This window comes from Malus sylvestris, chromosome 8, assembly GCF_916048215.2.
Source record: "Malus sylvestris chromosome 8, drMalSylv7.2, whole genome shotgun sequence".
In the NCBI taxonomy this organism is placed as follows: Eukaryota; Viridiplantae; Streptophyta; class Magnoliopsida; order Rosales; family Rosaceae; genus Malus; species Malus sylvestris.
In genome coordinates, this window is record NC_062267.1 from 20656746 (window position 1) to 20676206 (window position 19461).

A 19461-nucleotide genomic window follows, 5' to 3' on the forward strand; every position below is an offset into this window, starting at 1 on the left:
AAATATGAGCAATTCTGTCCATATATTGGGTGACCCCAGGGGAACAAACCAATGCAGTTTTACAGTGCTTTTCAATTGAATTTATCCAAAGTAGTAGCACTCAATTTATCAAGTTAAACTTCAAAGCTTAAATTCAAAATTCTCCGTCTGCATTGAGTAATTTATAGAGTCGTAACACAACCTTCAAAATCAGCTCAAGAACATGTACAAAATGTTATTTCACTCCGATGTATCCACGAGAGATTATATCTATATAAAAGGAGACGGTTGCATCTATGCCTCACGCCAACCCAGTTTTTCTGCAAATTTTGCACTGCAAAAGTGAGAGGCCATTGACCTTTCTCTTCTATACTTCCAAAATTAGAGGGATATGCAAACAATGGAAAAAACAGGAAGAAAAAAAAAATGTTGCGTAGATACAACCGGGCAGCTATCAACCCAGTATTGATGCTAGGAATTTGTCTCTCTCTCCATGCTGTTGCAATAGTCACCAAGACCGACAATTTCTATGAGCATATCACACTGCACAAGTCATTCACCCGATCTTGAGAGACGTTTGTGTATGGAAGAACCCTGAAGTTCCCATTGCTCATACAGGTCAAAGTCAGCTGTTCATTGCTCACCATGGTCTGCAGCATTCAAGGTCAATCATAAGGAATTCAAATTAGAACTCGTTTGACTGCATTTGAAGTGAGTGACGAGGAGGACGAGTAACTTTCAAATGGAAAAATGTTAATGCCACTTGAGTGCACAGGAAGTGAGTTACTAGGAGGAAGAAGTTATAATTAAGGTACTACTCATTATGCTAAAATGTGAATGAAACAGGCAAGCTAGTCCATCATAAAATGTAAGAAACTCAAGTGAATATAACCGGAAAATTAGTATGGGATAATTATCCATCCTGACGAGAAAATTGTTCTAGCATCTAACACTATTCTCATCATATGTGCTGCATTGCACTAATGTAGCATAGTTTATCAGTTACCAACGGAATTCTTAATGTCCATTATCTTCCCAAGCTGACAAACAAGACAAAAACATTATTTTCCCATGTTTTTTTTACGCAATTAGAATTCTGATCTTTCCCTATCAGTCTCTTTAGATGATTAATTTTGTACTGTAAGAATCCCCCTGTGTAGTGCTTTCTGATCAGGGTGATTTGATGCTCAATGACTATTAAACACTGTAACTGAAATTTATATGTATCGTTTCTCACTCTCGGCAAGCTTTACTCCTTATTAATCCTAGAGTGGACCGAGATTCTTCTCCAGAAACCAGTGAATAAAATTGAAATGCAGTGTCTCAGTGTCTTTACACGGCAAGCTTTATATGTACTGTTTCTCACTCTCAGCAAGCTTTACTCCTTATTAGCATTGTGAAGAAAGAAACTAGTGCATAAAATTGAAATGTAGTGTCTCTTCTTATGCTAATTTATTTTTCATCTAATCTAATTTTAGAATGCTAAAATCAGGAATATACATGTTAAGGTGCTAGGATCAGATAAATACATACCTCACAAAAAGTTTCCATGTCCCTGCAGCTCCATCCTTTGAAAGGGATACAATCAAAATGCCGGCACCACCTGCAGTACTGATTCAGGTCAATGCCTTGCAGAACTGCAACAAGACATCCAGCCAGCCTGCAGATCACATGGCAAAGCTCCTCTTATAAAACTCATGCCAAATTTAAAATGACAAGTAACAACAATGTACGGAATTTTCCATAAACAGGAGAACCGCTCACATAACACCAAAGAGAACAAAAGCCAAACTCCTATAAACTGGTCTGTCCAGCTTCAGCCTCATCCTCAACTTGATAGAACTTTTGAGATCATAATCAAGGAGGCCTCCTTTCTCTTGAGCCAGTTCTCTGACCTTAGGACTGGATAAAAGCACAGATCCAAGTAGGAACCCTGATATAAAGCCTCCAATGCTCGAAAAGTTGTCCACATAAGGTAGCAAGCCGAGGAGAAAATTCCCAATGGAGACAAATAGAACTGATACTAGAGCTGTGAACTGTAACAAAATGAAGGAGGAATCATTACACGCTTAAATTAGATAAGGAGGAAGAGATCTCAATCTGAATGAGAAAAGCAGAGGGTGGGATACCTTATTGGTGTACATTTCCCAGTTCTGAATCAGCGCTGCAAGTGTAGCTCCAAGTAACCCATATAGAGCTCCAGAAGCACCAACTGCTGGGTGTTTCTCAACAAAGAGTGCAGCCACCAACGTACCAACAAAAGCAGAGAGTATATAGATTAACCCTGCCATTACTGTTTGAAAAACAAATTGGGAATATCAGTGTCTAAAAATTATAAGAGGTAGCCTTATTGATCTTGCAAATTAATGTATACAAATGGAAATGTGAAGGAAAATCTACATGGACCAAACTCTTGCTCCAAGTGAATTCCAACAAAAACGACACTGCAAAGGTTGATCACAAGGTGGATGGCTCCGGCATGCAGACATGGAAATGTGAAAAGACGCCATGTTTGGCGATTCTCTGTCAAAAAGGTCCGTCGAAGAGCTCCCATTTCATCAAGCCTGTAATGCCACTATCAATTACGGATTGAAACCGGTATAGGAAGCCCTCTACCAAAGACTACAAACAAGTTCATAGAGGCCTCTCACTTCTCAAGCACAGCTTTTAGAATCACTATTTTAATAATTTGATAGGTAAGGCCAAATTCTAAGACCACAAAATCAGCAAAACATCGATTTTGCAGCCCAAAAACCTTCAATTGATCATAAACTTAAGAACCAAACGCGTTATGTAAGAAAATTCCAAGAGTTTACAATAATTTGGTATAACCCTTTGATCAAACTTCAAAATAACGGAGCATATTATGCATAAAGATAAAAGCTTTTTTTATTTTCTCAGCAACCAAACAGAGGAAACCCGATTAAACCCTCGATACACCCAGAAACACAGAAAATTAAATGATTAAGATGGATGGTCTCAGAAACCCTAACAATTATTTGCGACATTTTCTCAGCAACCATCCAAACAGACAGAACCCACCCAAACCCACACAAGATTTCGCCAAGAAAACTCATCTCCTCTTGAAACCAAACAAAAATTAAAGCTTGAAATCAAGAACGAGAGAATCACACTCACGTGGAAGCGGAAGGGCCAAGTAGCGGGTTCTCGGAGAGTGGCTGAAACGACAGCCGGCCAAAGGCTTTGAGGGCGCAGTCGCCACGAGACTTGTGCCAGCAGTCGTTGACGACCATAGTCGCCGTGAAGGCCACGATGTGTAGGATCACGAAGAGAGATATGAGCCATGTGTCGGCTCGACGGCGGCGAGTGCGACGGTAGCGGGAGGCGAAGAAGGAGAGCTTGGGTTCTTGAAGAGTTTCGGGAGCTGATTCAGTGTGGAATGGAAGCGGAGGAGGCTTGATGTCGATCTGGGTCTGAAGCTTTGATGGGTCTGCGGCCATTGTTGGTTGCTCTCTCTCTCTCTCTCTCTCTCTCTCTCTCTCTCTCTGCAAGAATGTGGGGAAATGGGTTTTCTTGGAGAAGACGACTCGCTGATTTCCAGCTGTTAACCAGTTGGGCTCTGGCGGGAAGGCTCTTTAAACCGTTTCAGTAGCGTACTGAAATCGCTGAAACGACGTCGGACAAGGGCTTATTATTCTTGTTGGTATAAATAAGTATAAAAGCAGATAGTTAACGACCGGATCCGTGGCGCAATGGTAGCGCGTCTGACTCCAGATCAGAAGGTTGCGTGTTCGATTCACGTCGGGTTCAATGCCCAATGCCGGTTTCTTTTTTATTTATTTTTTTATGTTAATTTTGGTTGGTATATTGTCATAATCAATGTCCTAAAAATCGGCCTAGGCGCTAGGCGGTGGCCAACTCCGGGATTAATGCAAAATCGGGACAGGGATTAGGCGGGTGCCGAGGAGGCCTGAGCGGCCCTTGGGCGGCCTAGGCAGTCTGGGAATTTCAATTTTTTTGTGTTCGAACTTGAGAAAGGATGATGAATGCTTCTAATATGTGTTCTGGTTTTTCTGGACTTCATGCTTCTGGTCTGTGTTCTTGCAAAGAGGAAGAAGATGAGAGAAAATTAGTTTCTCTCTCTTCCTTCCACACCCACGTAATCACTTTTAGACTATTTATTTATTTATTTATTTTTGTTTCTGTCCATTCAAGTTTGGACAAGTATCATCTTGACTTTTCTTAAAGTAAAAAGGTTATCAGTCCATTCAAGTGCTATTAATTTTTTTCTCATTAAAAAAACATAGATTGTCAAGCTTTCAGTTGATAGCATGCTATTGATTTTTGGAACTTGTTAGATACATATTTTATTATTCTTTTACTATCTTATTCAGGGATTTCATACAAATATAATTTTGTAAGTGTCAGTATACTCTTAATTACAAGATATACAAGAAATTTATCTAACTCCGCCTAGGCGACCTAGGTGCTTGCCTTGGCTGCCTAGGTGCTTGCCTTGGCTGCCTAGGCGCTTGCCTAGCCGCCTAGGGACTAGGCGCCAGCCGACCGCCCGACTAGCTCTTAGCATTTTTTATAACCTTAGTCAAAATAAATAAAAACTCTCACATTCTTTCTTTTTTCTCAATTTCCATGATATAATTAGTTGCATATGACTTATATTCATGATCATTCCACACATTTCAACATATGACTTATATTCAAGATCATTCCACACATTTCAACATCTCACTTCTCTTCTAATAAGTTGCCTTTCGTAAGAATAATTATTGGGTTTCCTAAAACGGACTAAAAAAGGTTGATCAGGTATACGAGGATCAATAAGTTGCCTTCGCAGCTAGGAAAAAGAATCGCTTCTATGTAATTCAAAGTGAAGATGACTACAAAATAGAGTCATTGGAGACCCTCCAATCTATAGTTGGATGATATTTTATGTTGATAAAGGTGTATAAGTTTATATGGCATTTTAGTTTATGATGTTTACGTTTGAGTTTTTGAATAAATTTTGTGCTATCTTATGTACTACCTTATGGGCGCGCTTGTTTGGCAGGATTAAGTTTCACTGGACTGGACTACTTAGCTAGAATTAGTAGTCTTGTGTTTGGTGTAAATTGGGATTTTGTTTAATGGGATTAAGCCGGACTCGTGCCGACTAAATCCTTCGCTAGGTGGGCTTAGCGAGAGCCACCAAAAACGAGGGGATTCGTAGTCCCGTTTCTGTTCTTGCTTCACGTCGTGTTTCTGTTCTTCGCTTCACCTTCGTTTCTGTTCTTCGCCTCAGGCTTCACCCCGTGTTGCTTGCTTCGTTTCTCTCCTCCTCCCTCTTCTCCATCTCAGAGGATCTCCAAATCTACAATATTGGGTTTGACAGAAACGGATCCAAGAAATCCAAGCCATCGCCGTCTCTCACTTCCTAGACTCCACAAACCCGACTCGTCGCCGGTCAGCTCGCCAGACATCGTTGCAGGCCCGTTCCACCGCTCCACACACTTGCGGCTTCGATTGAATCCATAGACTTAGAAAGCTCTCTCCAGTTCGAATTTTGCACCGAACAAAACCCAAAAAACCAAGCTTGATTCTTTGTTTTGCAGAAAACAATTTGGCAGTTAATCGGAAAAAATAGGGGATGGAAGGAAAGCATGGGATAGAGAGAACAAGGGTGATAAAGAGGGAGAAAAAGCTGAAGGCTTCCAGAGAGAGGGAAAGTATTATTAGAATAAAAAGGTATAATTAATTAATATAATATTATTAGATATGAATTAAAAAAATATAATATTGTAGTTTGTTATTATCCTTATTTTTAGTCCGACACTGCATCAAACACTTCAGTAAGCTAGTACAGTTTAGTCTACTATAAGCCAATCCAGCTTAGTCCCTGCAGCTAGTCCAGTCCGAGACATTCCGGTGTAACAAACGCACCCTATGAGTTATACATTCTTAAAAATATAACAACCAAACTTCGGGATGAGCAAACGAAGGCATTGACCCCCAGATGGGGAGGATTCAAGCGGTTCATGATGGGTATAAGACGGGTCCAATTTTTTAAAATTTGAAACAGAACTGGGTGGGGAGGTCCAAATTGCTAAAGAAATGGCCTCCCAATCCAACCGTATCCACTTTCAAATATGTGGAAATTAATCTCCACTGTTGATTATATCTCCCACAACCCACATCTCAGTCACTCAGTATCTCTCTCTCAAGACTCGAATCGAATCACACTATCACAGACATTAGCTGAAACCCATCCGCCAATAAACAAAGTTTCACAATTCCTTATTCTTCCGCCGATTTTCTCCCAATTTCGCTTAGGTACTCCTTAATTTTCGTTGTCCTTAATCTTTCTCATATCTTAACATCCAATCAATTTCAATTTCCATCGGATTTTATTAGGGCTTGAGGCAGTAACTGAAGACCATACCTTTTTTAGACTTAGGTTGCTCGACGCTTGCAATCGCCGATGACGTCGGAAGAATTTCCAGTGAATGTATTTGCTTCCCACGATCAGTCCAATGAAATTTGGAAATTTGAGATTTGTGGTATTAATTGGGCACATTTGGAATTGGATTTGGAATGCAATGCTCGCTTCTACAACTATAACCTCAAATAATTGCACCCGGAATTGGATTCCATGGAACCAAACAAAGATTTGGCGCTGCACCTACAAATTCCATTTTTTAGGTTCACCTGCTTAGTGTATTTCCTGCTTGATACAGAGTTTGAAGAGAACATGTGAAAATTCAGGCTGGACCTGAGGACCAGTAGGGTCCGGTTCGAACAGGCCAAGATAGGTCCGGTTTTAATTTCAAATTTTTATCAACCTTCCTGGCCGTTTTGTTTCATTTTCAAGCGGATTTGGTCTAGTTCTTCCTGTTTTGGGCCCAGTCCGTGCCCTCCGCCCCCCCCCTCTTCGTACTCCAGTCAAAGTAAGACATTTCATTTTAAAATAGGGAACTTTAACGAAAAGCTCATGATACTGTTTACTCTAACGAAAAATCATATTTTGACACTAAAAAATAAATACTGGTACTATTCACTTTACCCTTTATTTTGTCTTTATCGTTAAATTTCAAAGTTTTCAAGCTAATTTCATTAGTTTTCCTTTTAAAATAAGGACTCAAACTTAGGAAAATTACCAATATCTTCCCACTTTAATTTTTATTTTTTATGGCCGGCAATGCTTTATGATATGGAATGTTGGGCGATGAAGCATCAATACGTATATAAAATGGGTGAAGTGGAGATGAGAATGCTTCGTTAGATGTGTGGGCACACGAGAAATGATAAGATTATGAATAAGGATATCCTAGGTAAACTAGGAGTAATTGAAATTGTAGGAAAGATGAGAAAAAATCGGTTACGGTGATTTGAACATGTGAAACGAAGGCCTAGTGGCGCTCCAGTTAGAAGATGCAATCACATGATAGAGGTTTTGGACCAAAGGGGTAGATGAAATTTTAGGAAGACTTTGAAAGAGACTCTAAGAAAAGACAAGACCAAAAGGGTAGAGGAAGAGCTAAGAAGATTTTGGAAGAGACTCTAAGAAAAGATTTAGATGACTTGGATCTAACGGAATATGTGACACAGAACCGAGCGCAATGACGTTCTAGGATTTATATAACCGACCCCACTTTATGGAAAAAAAAAGCTTTGTTGTTGCTGTTGTATGTGATTTTGATTTTGTTTAATATTTATTTAATTTTCATCACATGTGATGGTTAAATTTTTTTTTTTTTTAAATAATAAAAAATAATGCCTAGTTATCAACCGTCAAATTATGTGGTGTAAAAATATGTTTAAAAATTTGGCCTCAACCCACTTCCTTTTGTACTTGGAGGTAGATTGTCTGCCCTCCTATTTGGGTACTCTTCTTATTCCCTCTTATTTTGTACGGTCATAGTTAAACCACGTTAACATTTTATGTTAATTTTTTTGCAGATATAGTAAGATAAAAAGTAATAAGAATATAAAATATTGTCGTGACTTAACTATTATCATATAAATAAGTGAGGATGTGACCTAAAAGGAGGGCAGACAATCTGCCTCCTTTGTATTTAGCCGCCTACCAAGTTGGACTGCCGAAATAGAGTCGGTGGGGCCAAACTTTGATGGGATCTTCATACTTCACCGTTCACAGTCACGTCTTTAGCCGTTGATATTCATCGATTATAATATTTTCGCGGGAATCAAGGGCTACGAAACGCTTCATCCTTCGATTCTTCCCAGAAGTTTGAATCGCCGAATCGAAAGACAAACCCACTTCGATTCTCATCAGCTGCTCTCAGCTCTCTCACTCCAGGTAGTTTTTCTTTTGGGAAAATTTTCCAATTGGGATCATTGCTCTGCATTTGGATTTTGAATTTCTTCTCAATTCAAATATATTTGTGGAATTTCATCACTAATTTGTTTATTTATTTTTCCTGATTTGTAATGAATTTCGTGTCCCAGCATACATATATGGGTTTTTGGAATTTGAAGAATATTTGTTCCCCATTTTACATTCACCTTTACCTCATGATCCTTGGGGTTTTTTACTTTGTGTGGTAAGATTTATCTGAAATAATGGGTTTCATTTCTTCCATGATGAAAATCTGATCTTTTAGTCGTTTTCCTACTTATATGTGGTTATTAATTATGTTTATGTGAAAATTGAGATATATTTTGCGGGGTTTGACAAGGAATTGGATGTAGGGCAATCTCAAATGGCTCTAACAAATGGGTTGGAAGTTCAAAAGGAAATCCTGGATGCCGAAATCAAGTCATTTTTTGACTCAGCTCCTCCTTTGAAGGACAGCGATGATATCAGTGGAAAACTTGAGGAATTTGTGAAGAAGAATTCAGTACCTTCCGGTATGTCTACCTTTTGATTTGTCGCGCATTGTATTTGTCATTTCTTTCCTGGGTGATAGATTATGTGGATTTTGATCCATTTGAAATGTGATGTAGGAAGTGGAGAAGTTAGGAGGGTTGTGTGTGTGACATCAGGTGGCACTACGGTTCCTCTAGAGCAACAATGTGTTCGCTACATTGACAACTTCAGCTCAGGTCACAGAGGAGCAGCATCCACAGAGTACATCATCTTACAAATCAATAAACATGCCATCTTTAGTAATGTGGACGTATGGATTAGACTTGTCTGATAACATTGCAGGTACTTTTTGAAGGCAGGTTATGCTGTTATCTTTCTATACCGAAGGTAACTTCTGATTCTAGCATTTAAATATCATTTAGTCATTTCAACAATTTTACACAATAGAAGAGAATTATTACTAAACTATTTGGATTATCCACAATGTTATGCAGGGGCAGTTGCCAGCCATATTGCACATCTCTTCCCGATGATCCTTTGCTTGAAAGTTTTGAATGTACGGATGACTCAAATATTAAAGGTTTGTAGTTATTGTCTGCAGATTGATTATATGTGTTTTTCTTTTTCTATGTTGAACAAAAATGCACATGGATGACGAAAGAGAAACTTATGTTCCCTTCTCTCTACTTTATGGATCAAGAATGGTACTTAACTTCTTGAATACCAGTACATTAGCAATAAATTACTTCTACCTTGAGAAAAGGTAAGAGATAGAAACAGAGTCATTTTTCAATGGAGATGTAATTACATTACTCGAATACGTAATATTTATGGCCTAGTTAACAATGAGTGTCTTACAATCCTTAAGGGCAAGTAATAAGCTTTTCCCTCCTTGACAGCTCGTAGCTTTTGAGGAGTATAGGTTCATTCTTGACAATTGGAATTAGAACGAACCACAACGTGCAGGTTCAGGTTCCATAAGATGCAAGTGGCTTGATCAAAATGCCTAGGTATACATGCGCGTGTGCTAAGTCATTAAAACACTTACATGAGTGAAGCTACCCAAAAGAAGAGTCTGTTATTGGTCTAGTATCATAGAGTAAGCTGATTGAACTCAGCTTCAAAAGCAGGCTGGAAGGTTATATCCGAAAAGGTTAAAGTAATTAAGCCTTGAAGACTCTAGCTTTTGAGGGTCATTAGCTGGTTCAGATTGCTGTTCTTGAGGGAAAAGAGAGAACTCAATTATCAGAGGAAAATCGAGCTGTGTTTATCTGCATTAGTAATAGAGATGCCAAACTTTCTTCTTGTCAGCTACATTGGTGTTTCCATTTGTGAGTAACTAAAATATTTAGATGTCTATGCTATTTATAAGATTTGAATGTGGAGTGTAAGTATCGGAGTTTGTTTTGTGGTTGATGATTGGGTTTTGGGGGAATGTGAAACAGGAATTATTGAAGTTTTATTTTTAGCAGCTTTGTGGTGATGTCAAAAGTCAAATCTGACTTCATAGTGTATAATTCTTTGACGGTTCCTGTTGAGATAACTGAATTTTGTTTTCTGTTCCAGTGTGCCAGTCACATTCAGAAGTAGTGAGGAATGCCATCACTAAAACTCATGCTGTACGACCACTTATTCCATATTTTTACTTCCTTTACGTATTCTGTATTTTGACTGTTTCTCTGTCTCTAATAGTTCAATCTAACAATGGGTTGTATGTGGGGGATTGTTTGTTGCAGGCAGTAACAGGAGGCCTCTTGTTGAAACTTCCTTTCACAACCATATTCGAGTATCTTCAGGTTCGCTTCAGTTGGTTATTAACTCACTGCTTAAACACAATGTTGTAGCCTGTCTCCATTGCGTTTCACTAAGTGTCTGGTTGTTCTAAATATAAAATTTATTATCCTATGCTTGACATCTGTCTTTGCATTTTGAGCAGATGTTGCAGATGATTGCGTTTTCAATAAGAAGTCTCGGGCCACATGCAATTCTTTATCTTGCAGCTGCAGTGTCTGACTTTTATGTTCCCTGGAAAAGCATGGTAATGGTTGAATTTTTTGAAAAGTTATGGAGTGCCTTTACTACATTCTCTGGCTTCATTCTGTAACTCAATAGACAGATAACAAAAGCTATCCCTTCTGAAAATAGCTAGAGAACTTGGTTTTGACCTCATCAGTGTTGAATTGTGTAGAAAATGCTTGATTATGTTCTTTGAAAGATTGTTGGCATTTCTTTAAATACTTGTACATGAATCCCCAGCATCGGATAACATAAGCAGTCCTTTGCAAGGTCCTGGAGGCATATGTAGGATCCGAAGTCCCATAAATTTGTGGGAATACATATGAATCTTGGATGTTTAATACCTTGTTTAAGTGAAAAACTATTATAAGGAGATTACTCGTTTTCAAGTTTTAATCTTGTATCAAGTCTAAGTCGCATTTAAGAATAAGCATAAGCTGCGCCATTTTCTTAGCAAAGCATGATTGTGCAGGCAGAACACAAAATTCAGTCGGGATCTGGTCCATTGGACATGCGACTAGTTCAGGTGCCAAAGATGCTCTTAGTGCTGAGGAAAGACTGGGCGCCAAGGGCCTTCTGTATATCATTTAAGGTCAGATTTGAAGCTTCTGCTTATTTCTAGTTAGTATCCTATCCATAAATATACTATTTGTTAGTTCCGTTGCTGCACTTTAGTGGATGAAAATTTGCCTTTTCTTTACTTGTATCCATAGACTATCTATATGATGATCTTTTGTCGAGGGTTGTGGATGTGGCTGGGTAACGGTAACCTGAAGATCACTTAGATATTTCTGTTGGAGGCTTATAATTTAACAGATTTCTAATCAGTTCTTCTGTGACATCAGACTTGCGTCGATAGTTGTCCATTATGTCTTCTGTCTCACAGAATCTTCCTCGACATGCATGGTGCAGTCATATGTATCTAACATCAATACCGTACCCCTTAGCTTTGTCACTTGATTTTTATCAGCTAATAAAGTTTTACAGGTTACGTGATGCAGAATTACTTTTTTGGACTAAAAACCTTTGACATGCTTGCATAAACAGCTAGAGACGGATTCAAAGATTCTTTTAGAGAAGGCTGATATGGCTCTTAAGAAGTACAAGGTGCATATGGTTGTAGCGAATGAACTTTCAACCCGCAAGGAAGAGGTTGTAGTCGTCAGAAGTAATGAAAAGATATCAGTTCGCCGAAACCAATCTCCAGGTGTTGTTGATGTGGAGTGTCCACTAGTTGAACTTATTGTGGGAAGACATTCAGCGTATATCGAGAATCCTGATCTATGATGAGTATCGATTTCACCTGGCAGAGGATCAGTGCAACATACAGTTCCCATTATGTTCAAGATTCACCCAAGCTTTCTTATGCTTAACGAAGAACGTAGCTGTTTTATGTCCGCGTACTATGTTCGAGCAAAAGATTCTAAACCAAGTTTTCTCTTGAAAGCAATCAAATTACTTGTAACACACATAACTTTTAAGGGGAGATAAAGAAGTAATTATCTCCCTTATTTCGAGGAACTGCAATGTTCTGGTTAATAAAGCTCAAGCTCTTATTATCTTTCTTATTTCAAGCAATGGTTTGTTGAAACAGATCTGAACTAGCCATTGGCACTGTATGCAGAAACCTGTTGAGAACCTTTGAAGGCGCACGAGAACGGATGCACTAATATAATTACAGGGTAATTTCTCGTTAATTTCTATAAATTTCTTCAACGAAAGATATATACAGATTGATTTTCTCTCGTAGAATAGACGGATGGACGGATTTGTCTTCAGTGGCGATTACAAAGTGTATTCTGTAATACAAATTACCATGTCAGAAGCCGAAGAGTAAGTCTTGCTCTACCGTTTTTCTTCATCCTCTGTGTCGAGCTCAAGTCCCTCTGCGGCTAAAAGCTGACCGATGAGCTTTTTCTTGTCTTCCTCTGCTTTCCTTCGCATTAGGTCCCTTTTCTTTAAGACTAGCGTGTGTCGCTTGAGGGTACTGGAGAAATACTCTGCCGAGGCCTTTTTTTCTCTTGCCAGGATTCTCTTCTCTTCATCTGGGTCAACCTGGATGCCGAATACATCGGACCTTAGGAAATCAGTTACAGAGAAATGCAGCCGAAACAAAGACACGATAGCTTTAAACGAGTTTCTAACAATAAGATCATAGAGAGGAGCACGAGATTCTGAATAGTGTTTGATCAGTAATGATGAGAGACAAATAGAAAATATGGTTCCCGTTTATGTTTTTTTTGCATCCTGCAAAAGGCTGGGCTTGCGGTATTTATCAAACAGGTAGAATGGAGAACTTTCATTTTTATTTCTGAACTACAGAAACTATGTTTAACAGCTGATTCGTGTACTAAGAGAATGATTCTATACCTTGGAACGAGAAAGTCGACGCGCGCGAATATTCATCTCACGCTGCTGTTGCTCTTGCCAAGCTGCTATTGCCATATCACCTCGCTGATCAAAAGCTTTTCGCTTTTTAATTAGCCATTCCATCCATGCTTGAGATGCCTGATACAATTGTGCACACAAAGAAATCGTTAAAAAACAACTAAAATATGAGCCGGTCTGATTAACGCAACTCATGAATCTATTCTACATTTTCCTATATCTATCCTAAAAACAATAAGCAAGAAAGTATAAAGCAACTTATATGCAAACTTCAAATCTTACTTTCATTGGGTTGAGTCGGTTATCCCTATCATATTGTCTCCTCTTCTCGTCATCCATGAGCAACTCATAAGCAGCTTGAATGTTAATAAATCTAGCTTCAGCTGTTTCCCCCTCCTCTAGAGTCCCTCTACCATCGTAAACTTGAAAAAGGAAAGAAAACTAGATCAACTCCAATTTTCAACTTTCAAGCAAAAACAATACACAAAAGAAAACAGCACAAAATATTGTCAAGAGCACATTTACTGATGATCTAACTTTTAAAGGTAGAAACCAATACATGCTGCAACCTAATACGCAATGAAAGGTGAAAAGCAACGTCTGCTATCGGTTTAAAAAACTTGACACAAAAATTAGGCCACCTAGAATTGGATTCGAGGTATATTGAGGGAAGACATGGAGGGCAACTTCGAAATTTTGTCCAAGTTGAATGAATTACATAGATTAGTCAGAAAACTTATCCATCCTTCAGCTTAGACAAAATTTGGCAGTCGACCTTCGTTTCTTACTCTAGCTAGTCATCCAATTCCAAATCTACATAGTACACACCAAACGGGGCTGCTAGGAATAAAAACAACTCCCAATGCCATAGGGCCCTTTTGCACAATAGCTCTGTTGCACACAAATTGCAAAAGATTTCTTCAAGTTGAAATTAACAAAGCTTTTACAAAAGGGTTTCCGTGTTTCGCCATATTAAAGCAATAATTGTTTACACATATAATTTGTGATAACAGTCGCCACTACCAAAGTAGCAATTCACAATTTCACAGACATGAAATCGAAAACTTGGAAAAGCATTTGGAAACAAGACAAGGGAACAAACCATCCGGATGATAAAACTTGGCCAGCCGTCTGTAAGCAATCTTTATCTGGTCATCGTCAGCGTCCCTCTCTAATTCTGCGTTTCAAAAAACAAAAACAAAAATTCAAAAACCAAAAAGTCAAAAACAGTGAAAACGTTACAAATTCCAGAATTTACAAAACCAAAGAGTAAAGCTTAATTTAATTACCAAGAGTTTCGTAGGGAGATTTAGGGTGGTCCCAACTGGAAGCCCGAATCACGCTCCGTCTCTGATTGACCCGGAACCACGACCCGCCCCAATTCAATCTCGCGAAATCGGACACCGGCGGAAAGCGAGGGCTGCAATTAGGGTTTCGAAACGAAACCCTAGAGCTGAAGCGAGCTTGGTGTCTGCAATACACGAAGGAGGTGAAGACCGTGTGCGGCCTACACGTGGTTCTCAAATTGCTCATTTTTTTTTGGTTCCTGTTCAGGTACTTCTCAGGCTGTCGGATCGGGGCTCCGACCGAATTGGAAAGAATTGGATCCAACAAAATTGGAAATGGGAATTAGGGTTTTGAATTTGGGGGTGACAAGGTTAGAGGCGTGAAGGAAGTGGAAAGGTTCTGATAATGAATACTTTCAGAATCTGACTGAATCTGGGTTTCTTTGTTTTATTTGTAATTTTGGCTTTTTATATTTTCGCCTTTTATTTAATTTTTTTCCCGGGAAATTTTTGTGGACAGAGGCTTCCTGCTGCATGACAGTTGGGATCTTGGACTTACCCGCCAAAAGAGAAAATATAAATGAAGGGTAATGCTAACCATGTCAAAATTTCAAACTAAATAATATGATTGAAGGTGATTAGATTATTATTTACGTGTTCATTAATGTGCTTATTTTCTGTTGGTAACACATCATTTGATTTGTAAAATTGGTTTAAAAATTTGATCTCTCTAGCATTACTCATAAATAAAAGACGTTTATCAACGTTTAAGTAATAAATCAATCATTAACTTTATGTCATTTAATTTTCAAAATATTGTCTACAAATTTAGTTTCTTTAGCATTACCTTAAATAAAAACAGTACCCCAAAACTATGGTATTTTACAACTTATCTTTTATTTTTATTTTTTATGCATGAGTTAGTCATTTAGTTCAAATTCACCATGGATGAGAATCAAATTCAAAACCTCACTTACAAGTGAAGAAAAAGAATGTGAATAAATTGTAATACATAGTAATGTGATAATTGTTAATAAATTGTTGACCAAAAATGCACATTTAGATATATATATATATATATATATATATATATATATATATTTTCCTAGTTGTATGCCCTATTGTATTGGTATCTTTTTTAGCGTGACACAAAAGAACGTCAGCAAAGTTTTTCTCTTCATCTTACATGACTTTTGATGTTCAGAGTTCAATTTTTAAGATCAATGGGGGAACTTAAATGTGTGTTTTTTGAATTGGTAATACTCAGGCAGTAAACTTGTTCATATTTACACTTGTGAACTACATGTATCAATGGAGACTAGGTGGCAGCAGACTATGTCGGTTCACGGGGGCAAGCAGTCCAACGAGAATACAGGGGATGTGGCCGGTGAAAGTCTTCCCTCCGTGCAAGCAACCCTCGCGTTGCTTGGTGCGCGTCATTAATGTCATCTCTAAACGAGGGCTGACTAGAGGGCTCGTTTTAGCCCTCTGGCCCTCCAAGATTCTCCAAGATATTAATATTTTAATGAACAGTACATGACTATATTTGCATCCGTCTCCAACCGAGGGCTAGATGACTCGTTTTAGCCCTGTCACAAAAAACCGTCTCCAACCGAGGGCCAAAGGGCCATAGGGCTAAACATAATTTATTATTTAAATTTAAAAACTACAACAACTTAAATTTAAAAACAACAACTTATATTTAAAAACTACAAATTAAATTTAAAAACTACAAATTAAATTTAAAAACAACATTAACTTAAATTTAAAAATTACAACGACTTAAATTTAATATCCATAATCAACGTCATCTTCATCATCCGCCATTGTAGGAGTATAGTCAGAGGTAAACAATTGCCGTCGAGACATAATTTCCTTTTTTTTTCCTATCAAAATAGGCCTTACTCATTGGAGTGTAATTCGAAGTGTTCCTTTCCATATTCTTATCATCCATCTCTTCTTGTATTTGTTTGGCCCGTTCTTCATGTCTACACTTCCTTTCTTCCGCCTCAAGGGCATTTTGCTCCTCCAGTAATCTTAATGAGGCCGCCACTTCATGTTGAGCGGCGTAATCAACATTTGCCTTGCCCTTTTCCCTCAACCTTCGGGCCTTGTTTCGTCCCATAGCCCTAGGTAAAGAACTTTCGGACGGAGTCGGATTTTCTACCCTTGTTTGTTGAATGGTAGGAGATCCATCTTCATTCATATCTACAGATGGGGATGCAGCTCCCAAAGGATCCACTCTATGTTGAGGTGGATCTTCAAATAACACCCACCCTTTACAAATGTCCCAACAACCGTGAAACTGAAAGGGTTTTGAGCTGACCTCCATATACAATTCCTCTGCTTGGCGTACTTAGAAAATATAATTACAAAAATTTTAGGAAATTAATTCATGAAATTAAATGTAATATAATGACATATAATTACAAAAATTAAATGTAATATAATTAAACATTTAAAATAAACTGTGAAAACACTAACTTCGTCATAGTAATTGGCGCCGCTTTCATGTCTACTTGCTGCTGCTAATAGTGCTTGATGCCATTTATTCAAACTTGGATGAAGATGTTTCTTCCATCTTGAATAACAACTTTCGTGGTTTCGGGTATTCGGTGGAATGGTGCCTTCGTAGAACTCTAAGTATTTTTTGGACACACGAGTCCAAACACCTTCATTTGTTTGAGAAATCCCCCTCACACTATCTTTTGAGACCCATCTATAAGCCTTGCAAAGAGCTTCATCTTCTTTTCGGGTCCAAGCCCTACCTTTCATTGCAGATGAGGCCATTTTTTTTGAAAAAAATGAAGGAAATATTGAAGGAAATTATTGAAAAAATATTGAAGGAAATTATTGAAAAATTGAAACAAATATTATAGATGAAGGAAATATTGCAAATGAAGTGAAGAAATATTATAGATGAAGGAAATATTGAAAAATTGAAACAAATATTATAGATGAAGGAAATTATTGAAAAAATATTGAAGGAAATTATTGAAAAATTGAAACAAATATTACAGATGAAGGAAATATTGGAAAATATATTGAAGGAAATATTGAGAAATATATTGAAGGAAATATTGAAAAATATTGAAGAAGGAAATATTGCAAATGAAGTGAAGAATTGAAAGAACTTCACCATATTTATAGAAGAAAAGAAATGTTTAAAATTAAAAAAACAAAAAAAAAAACCCAACGGCTAGCTGACTCAGCTAGCCGTTATATTAAAAAAAATTTCAAACTATTAGTGTCGGTTATAACCGACACTAATAGTAAAACTATAAAAAAAAAATTCAAATCCTTCTTTAATGTTGTCGGCTATAACCGACAGCAATAGGAAAACTATAAAAAAAAATAGCCAGCCTGGTGTTGGCTGGTTGGCCGAAAGCAGCTAGCCCTTTGCCCCTTCGAAATTCCGTGGGGCCCTCCCAGATTCCCGAGCCCTCTGGCCTAGCCCTCGGTTAGAGACGGTTTTAGGACTATTTTCGACCCTCTGACCCTCTGGACCCTTCGGTTGGAGATGGCCTAAGATTCGAGACAGTTTCTGCAGAGTTTTTTGCCGAAGATGATCATATGCCTGCCTTGGACGAGATAAAAATTGGTAACTATCATAAGTATATGGGTAGTTTGAAAGCATGGATCTCATGTTTAAACAAACACACAAAAAAAAAAAAAAAAAAAAAAACCAAGAAAAAAAAAAAGCACGTTTCTCATGAAGCCACTAATGCCTCAAAACAAATAACATAAATATTTGGTCTTTTCAAAACCTGAATTTCATAAGTAAATTTTAGTGATATATCACGCAACATATATTTATCCTTCCCATCACACTTTGTGTGATAAATGTAATTGCATAATATTTAGTTGATGGGTGCATATTTATATTTTGATCGATCATTGTAAAAAAAAAAACTCTAAACTCTATAAACTTTGAGGTATGGGAGAAAACAAAAAATTAATACACATACAAGAATTAGTTGATTCTATAAACTAGCTAGAGCAAGGGAAAAGAAGACAAGGGACCTAAACCAAGTGAGGTGCATCAAGGATGAGGATGGAAAGGTTCTTGCTACAGAGAACGCGGTCAAAGACATATGGAGAGGTTATTTTCATAATCTTTTCAATGAAGGACATGAAAGGAGTACTTCTTTAGGGGAGTTGAGTAACTCAGAAGAGTGTAGAAACTACTCCTTTTATCGTCGAATCAGGAAGGAAGAATTGGTTGTAGCTTTGAAGAAGATGAAGCATAGAAAAGCAGTGGGCCCAGACGATATACCGATTGAAGTATGGAAAGCCTTGGGAGAGATAGGTATAGCATGGCTCACTGACCTTTTCAATAGGATTTTGAAAACGAAGAAGATGCCAAACGAGTGGCGAAAGAGCACCTTAGTGCCTATATACAAGAATAAGGGCGACGTACAAAATTGCATGAACTATAGGGGTATTAAGCTAATGAGTCATACAATGAAGCTCTGGGAGAGAGTCATTGAGCATAGATTGAGGCAAGAGACACGGGTTTCGGACAACCAATTCGGGTTCATGCCAGGGCGCTCAACCATGGAGGCAATCTATCTCTTATGAAGATTGATAGAAAGATATAGAGATGGGAAAAAGGATTTACACATGGTCTTTATAGATTTGGAAAAAGCGTATGATAGGGTCCCAAGAGACATTCTTTGGAGGATTTTAGAGAAGAAAGGAGTACGAGTAGCATATATCCAAGCTATAAAGGATATGTATGAAGGAGCAAAGACTGCCGTAAGAACTCATGAAGGACAAACCGAAAGCTTCCCCATAACTGTAGGATTACATCAAGGCTCATCCTTAAGCCCTTACCTTTTTGCGTTGGTAATGGATGAGTTAACATGACATATTCAAGATGATATTCCTTGGTGTATGCTTTTCGCAGACGATATAGTGTTGATAGATGAAACTCAAGAAGGGGTAAATGCGAAGCTTAACCTTTGGAGAGAAATGTTGGAATCTAAAGGTCTTCGCCTAAGCCGA

At 38.0% G+C, this 19461-nt stretch overlaps 3 protein-coding genes and 1 non-coding gene across 6 annotated transcripts; 2 read left to right on the top strand and 2 right to left on the bottom strand.

Annotated features, from left to right (window-relative positions):
• Positions 1-127: 127 nt before the first annotated feature.
• LOC126631836 (RHOMBOID-like protein 8) lies at positions 128-3751 on the bottom strand. The gene is made up of 6 exons (XM_050301991.1): positions 3118-3751; positions 2380-2543; positions 2109-2272; positions 1744-2015; positions 1513-1639; positions 128-629 (listed from the first exon to the last, which is right to left on the bottom strand). The coding sequence occupies exons 1-6, from the start codon at positions 3438-3440 to the stop codon at positions 507-509; spliced, it is 1173 nt and encodes a 390-aa protein (XP_050157948.1). The 5' UTR covers positions 3441-3751; the 3' UTR covers positions 128-506.
• TRNAW-CCA (transfer RNA tryptophan (anticodon CCA)) lies at positions 3679-3750 on the top strand. The gene has a single exon. It is a non-coding gene; the product is annotated as a tRNA-Trp (tRNA).
• Positions 3752-8015: 4264 nt separating the features above from the next.
• LOC126631837 (phosphopantothenate--cysteine ligase 2-like) lies at positions 8016-12341 on the top strand. 3 transcript variants are annotated; one of them, XM_050301994.1, is made up of 11 exons: positions 8016-8254; positions 8404-8498; positions 8647-8805; positions 8902-9025; positions 9107-9151; positions 9259-9344; positions 10331-10383; positions 10501-10560; positions 10701-10802; positions 11253-11372; positions 11828-12341. In XM_050301994.1, the coding sequence occupies exons 3-11, from the start codon at positions 8658-8660 to the stop codon at positions 12065-12067; spliced, it is 978 nt and encodes a 325-aa protein (XP_050157951.1). In that variant the 5' UTR covers positions 8016-8254; positions 8404-8498; positions 8647-8657; the 3' UTR covers positions 12068-12341. The 3 variants fall into 3 exon arrangements, with proteins under 3 accessions (XP_050157951.1, XP_050157952.1, XP_050157949.1); XM_050301995.1 differs by lacking the exon at positions 8404-8498 and having other exon boundaries at positions 8634-8805; XM_050301992.1 differs by lacking the exon at positions 8404-8498 and having other exon boundaries at positions 8018-8254.
• Positions 12342-12455: 114 nt separating this feature from the next.
• LOC126631839 (uncharacterized J domain-containing protein C4H3.01-like) lies at positions 12456-14895 on the bottom strand. Its single transcript, XM_050301997.1, has 5 exons — positions 14458-14895; positions 14271-14345; positions 13451-13590; positions 13151-13288; positions 12456-12835 (listed from the first exon to the last, which is right to left on the bottom strand). Exons 1-5 carry the CDS (start codon positions 14699-14701, stop codon positions 12626-12628), a joined length of 807 nt encoding a protein of 268 aa, XP_050157954.1. The 5' UTR covers positions 14702-14895; the 3' UTR covers positions 12456-12625.
• Positions 14896-19461: the final 4566 nt, after the last annotated feature.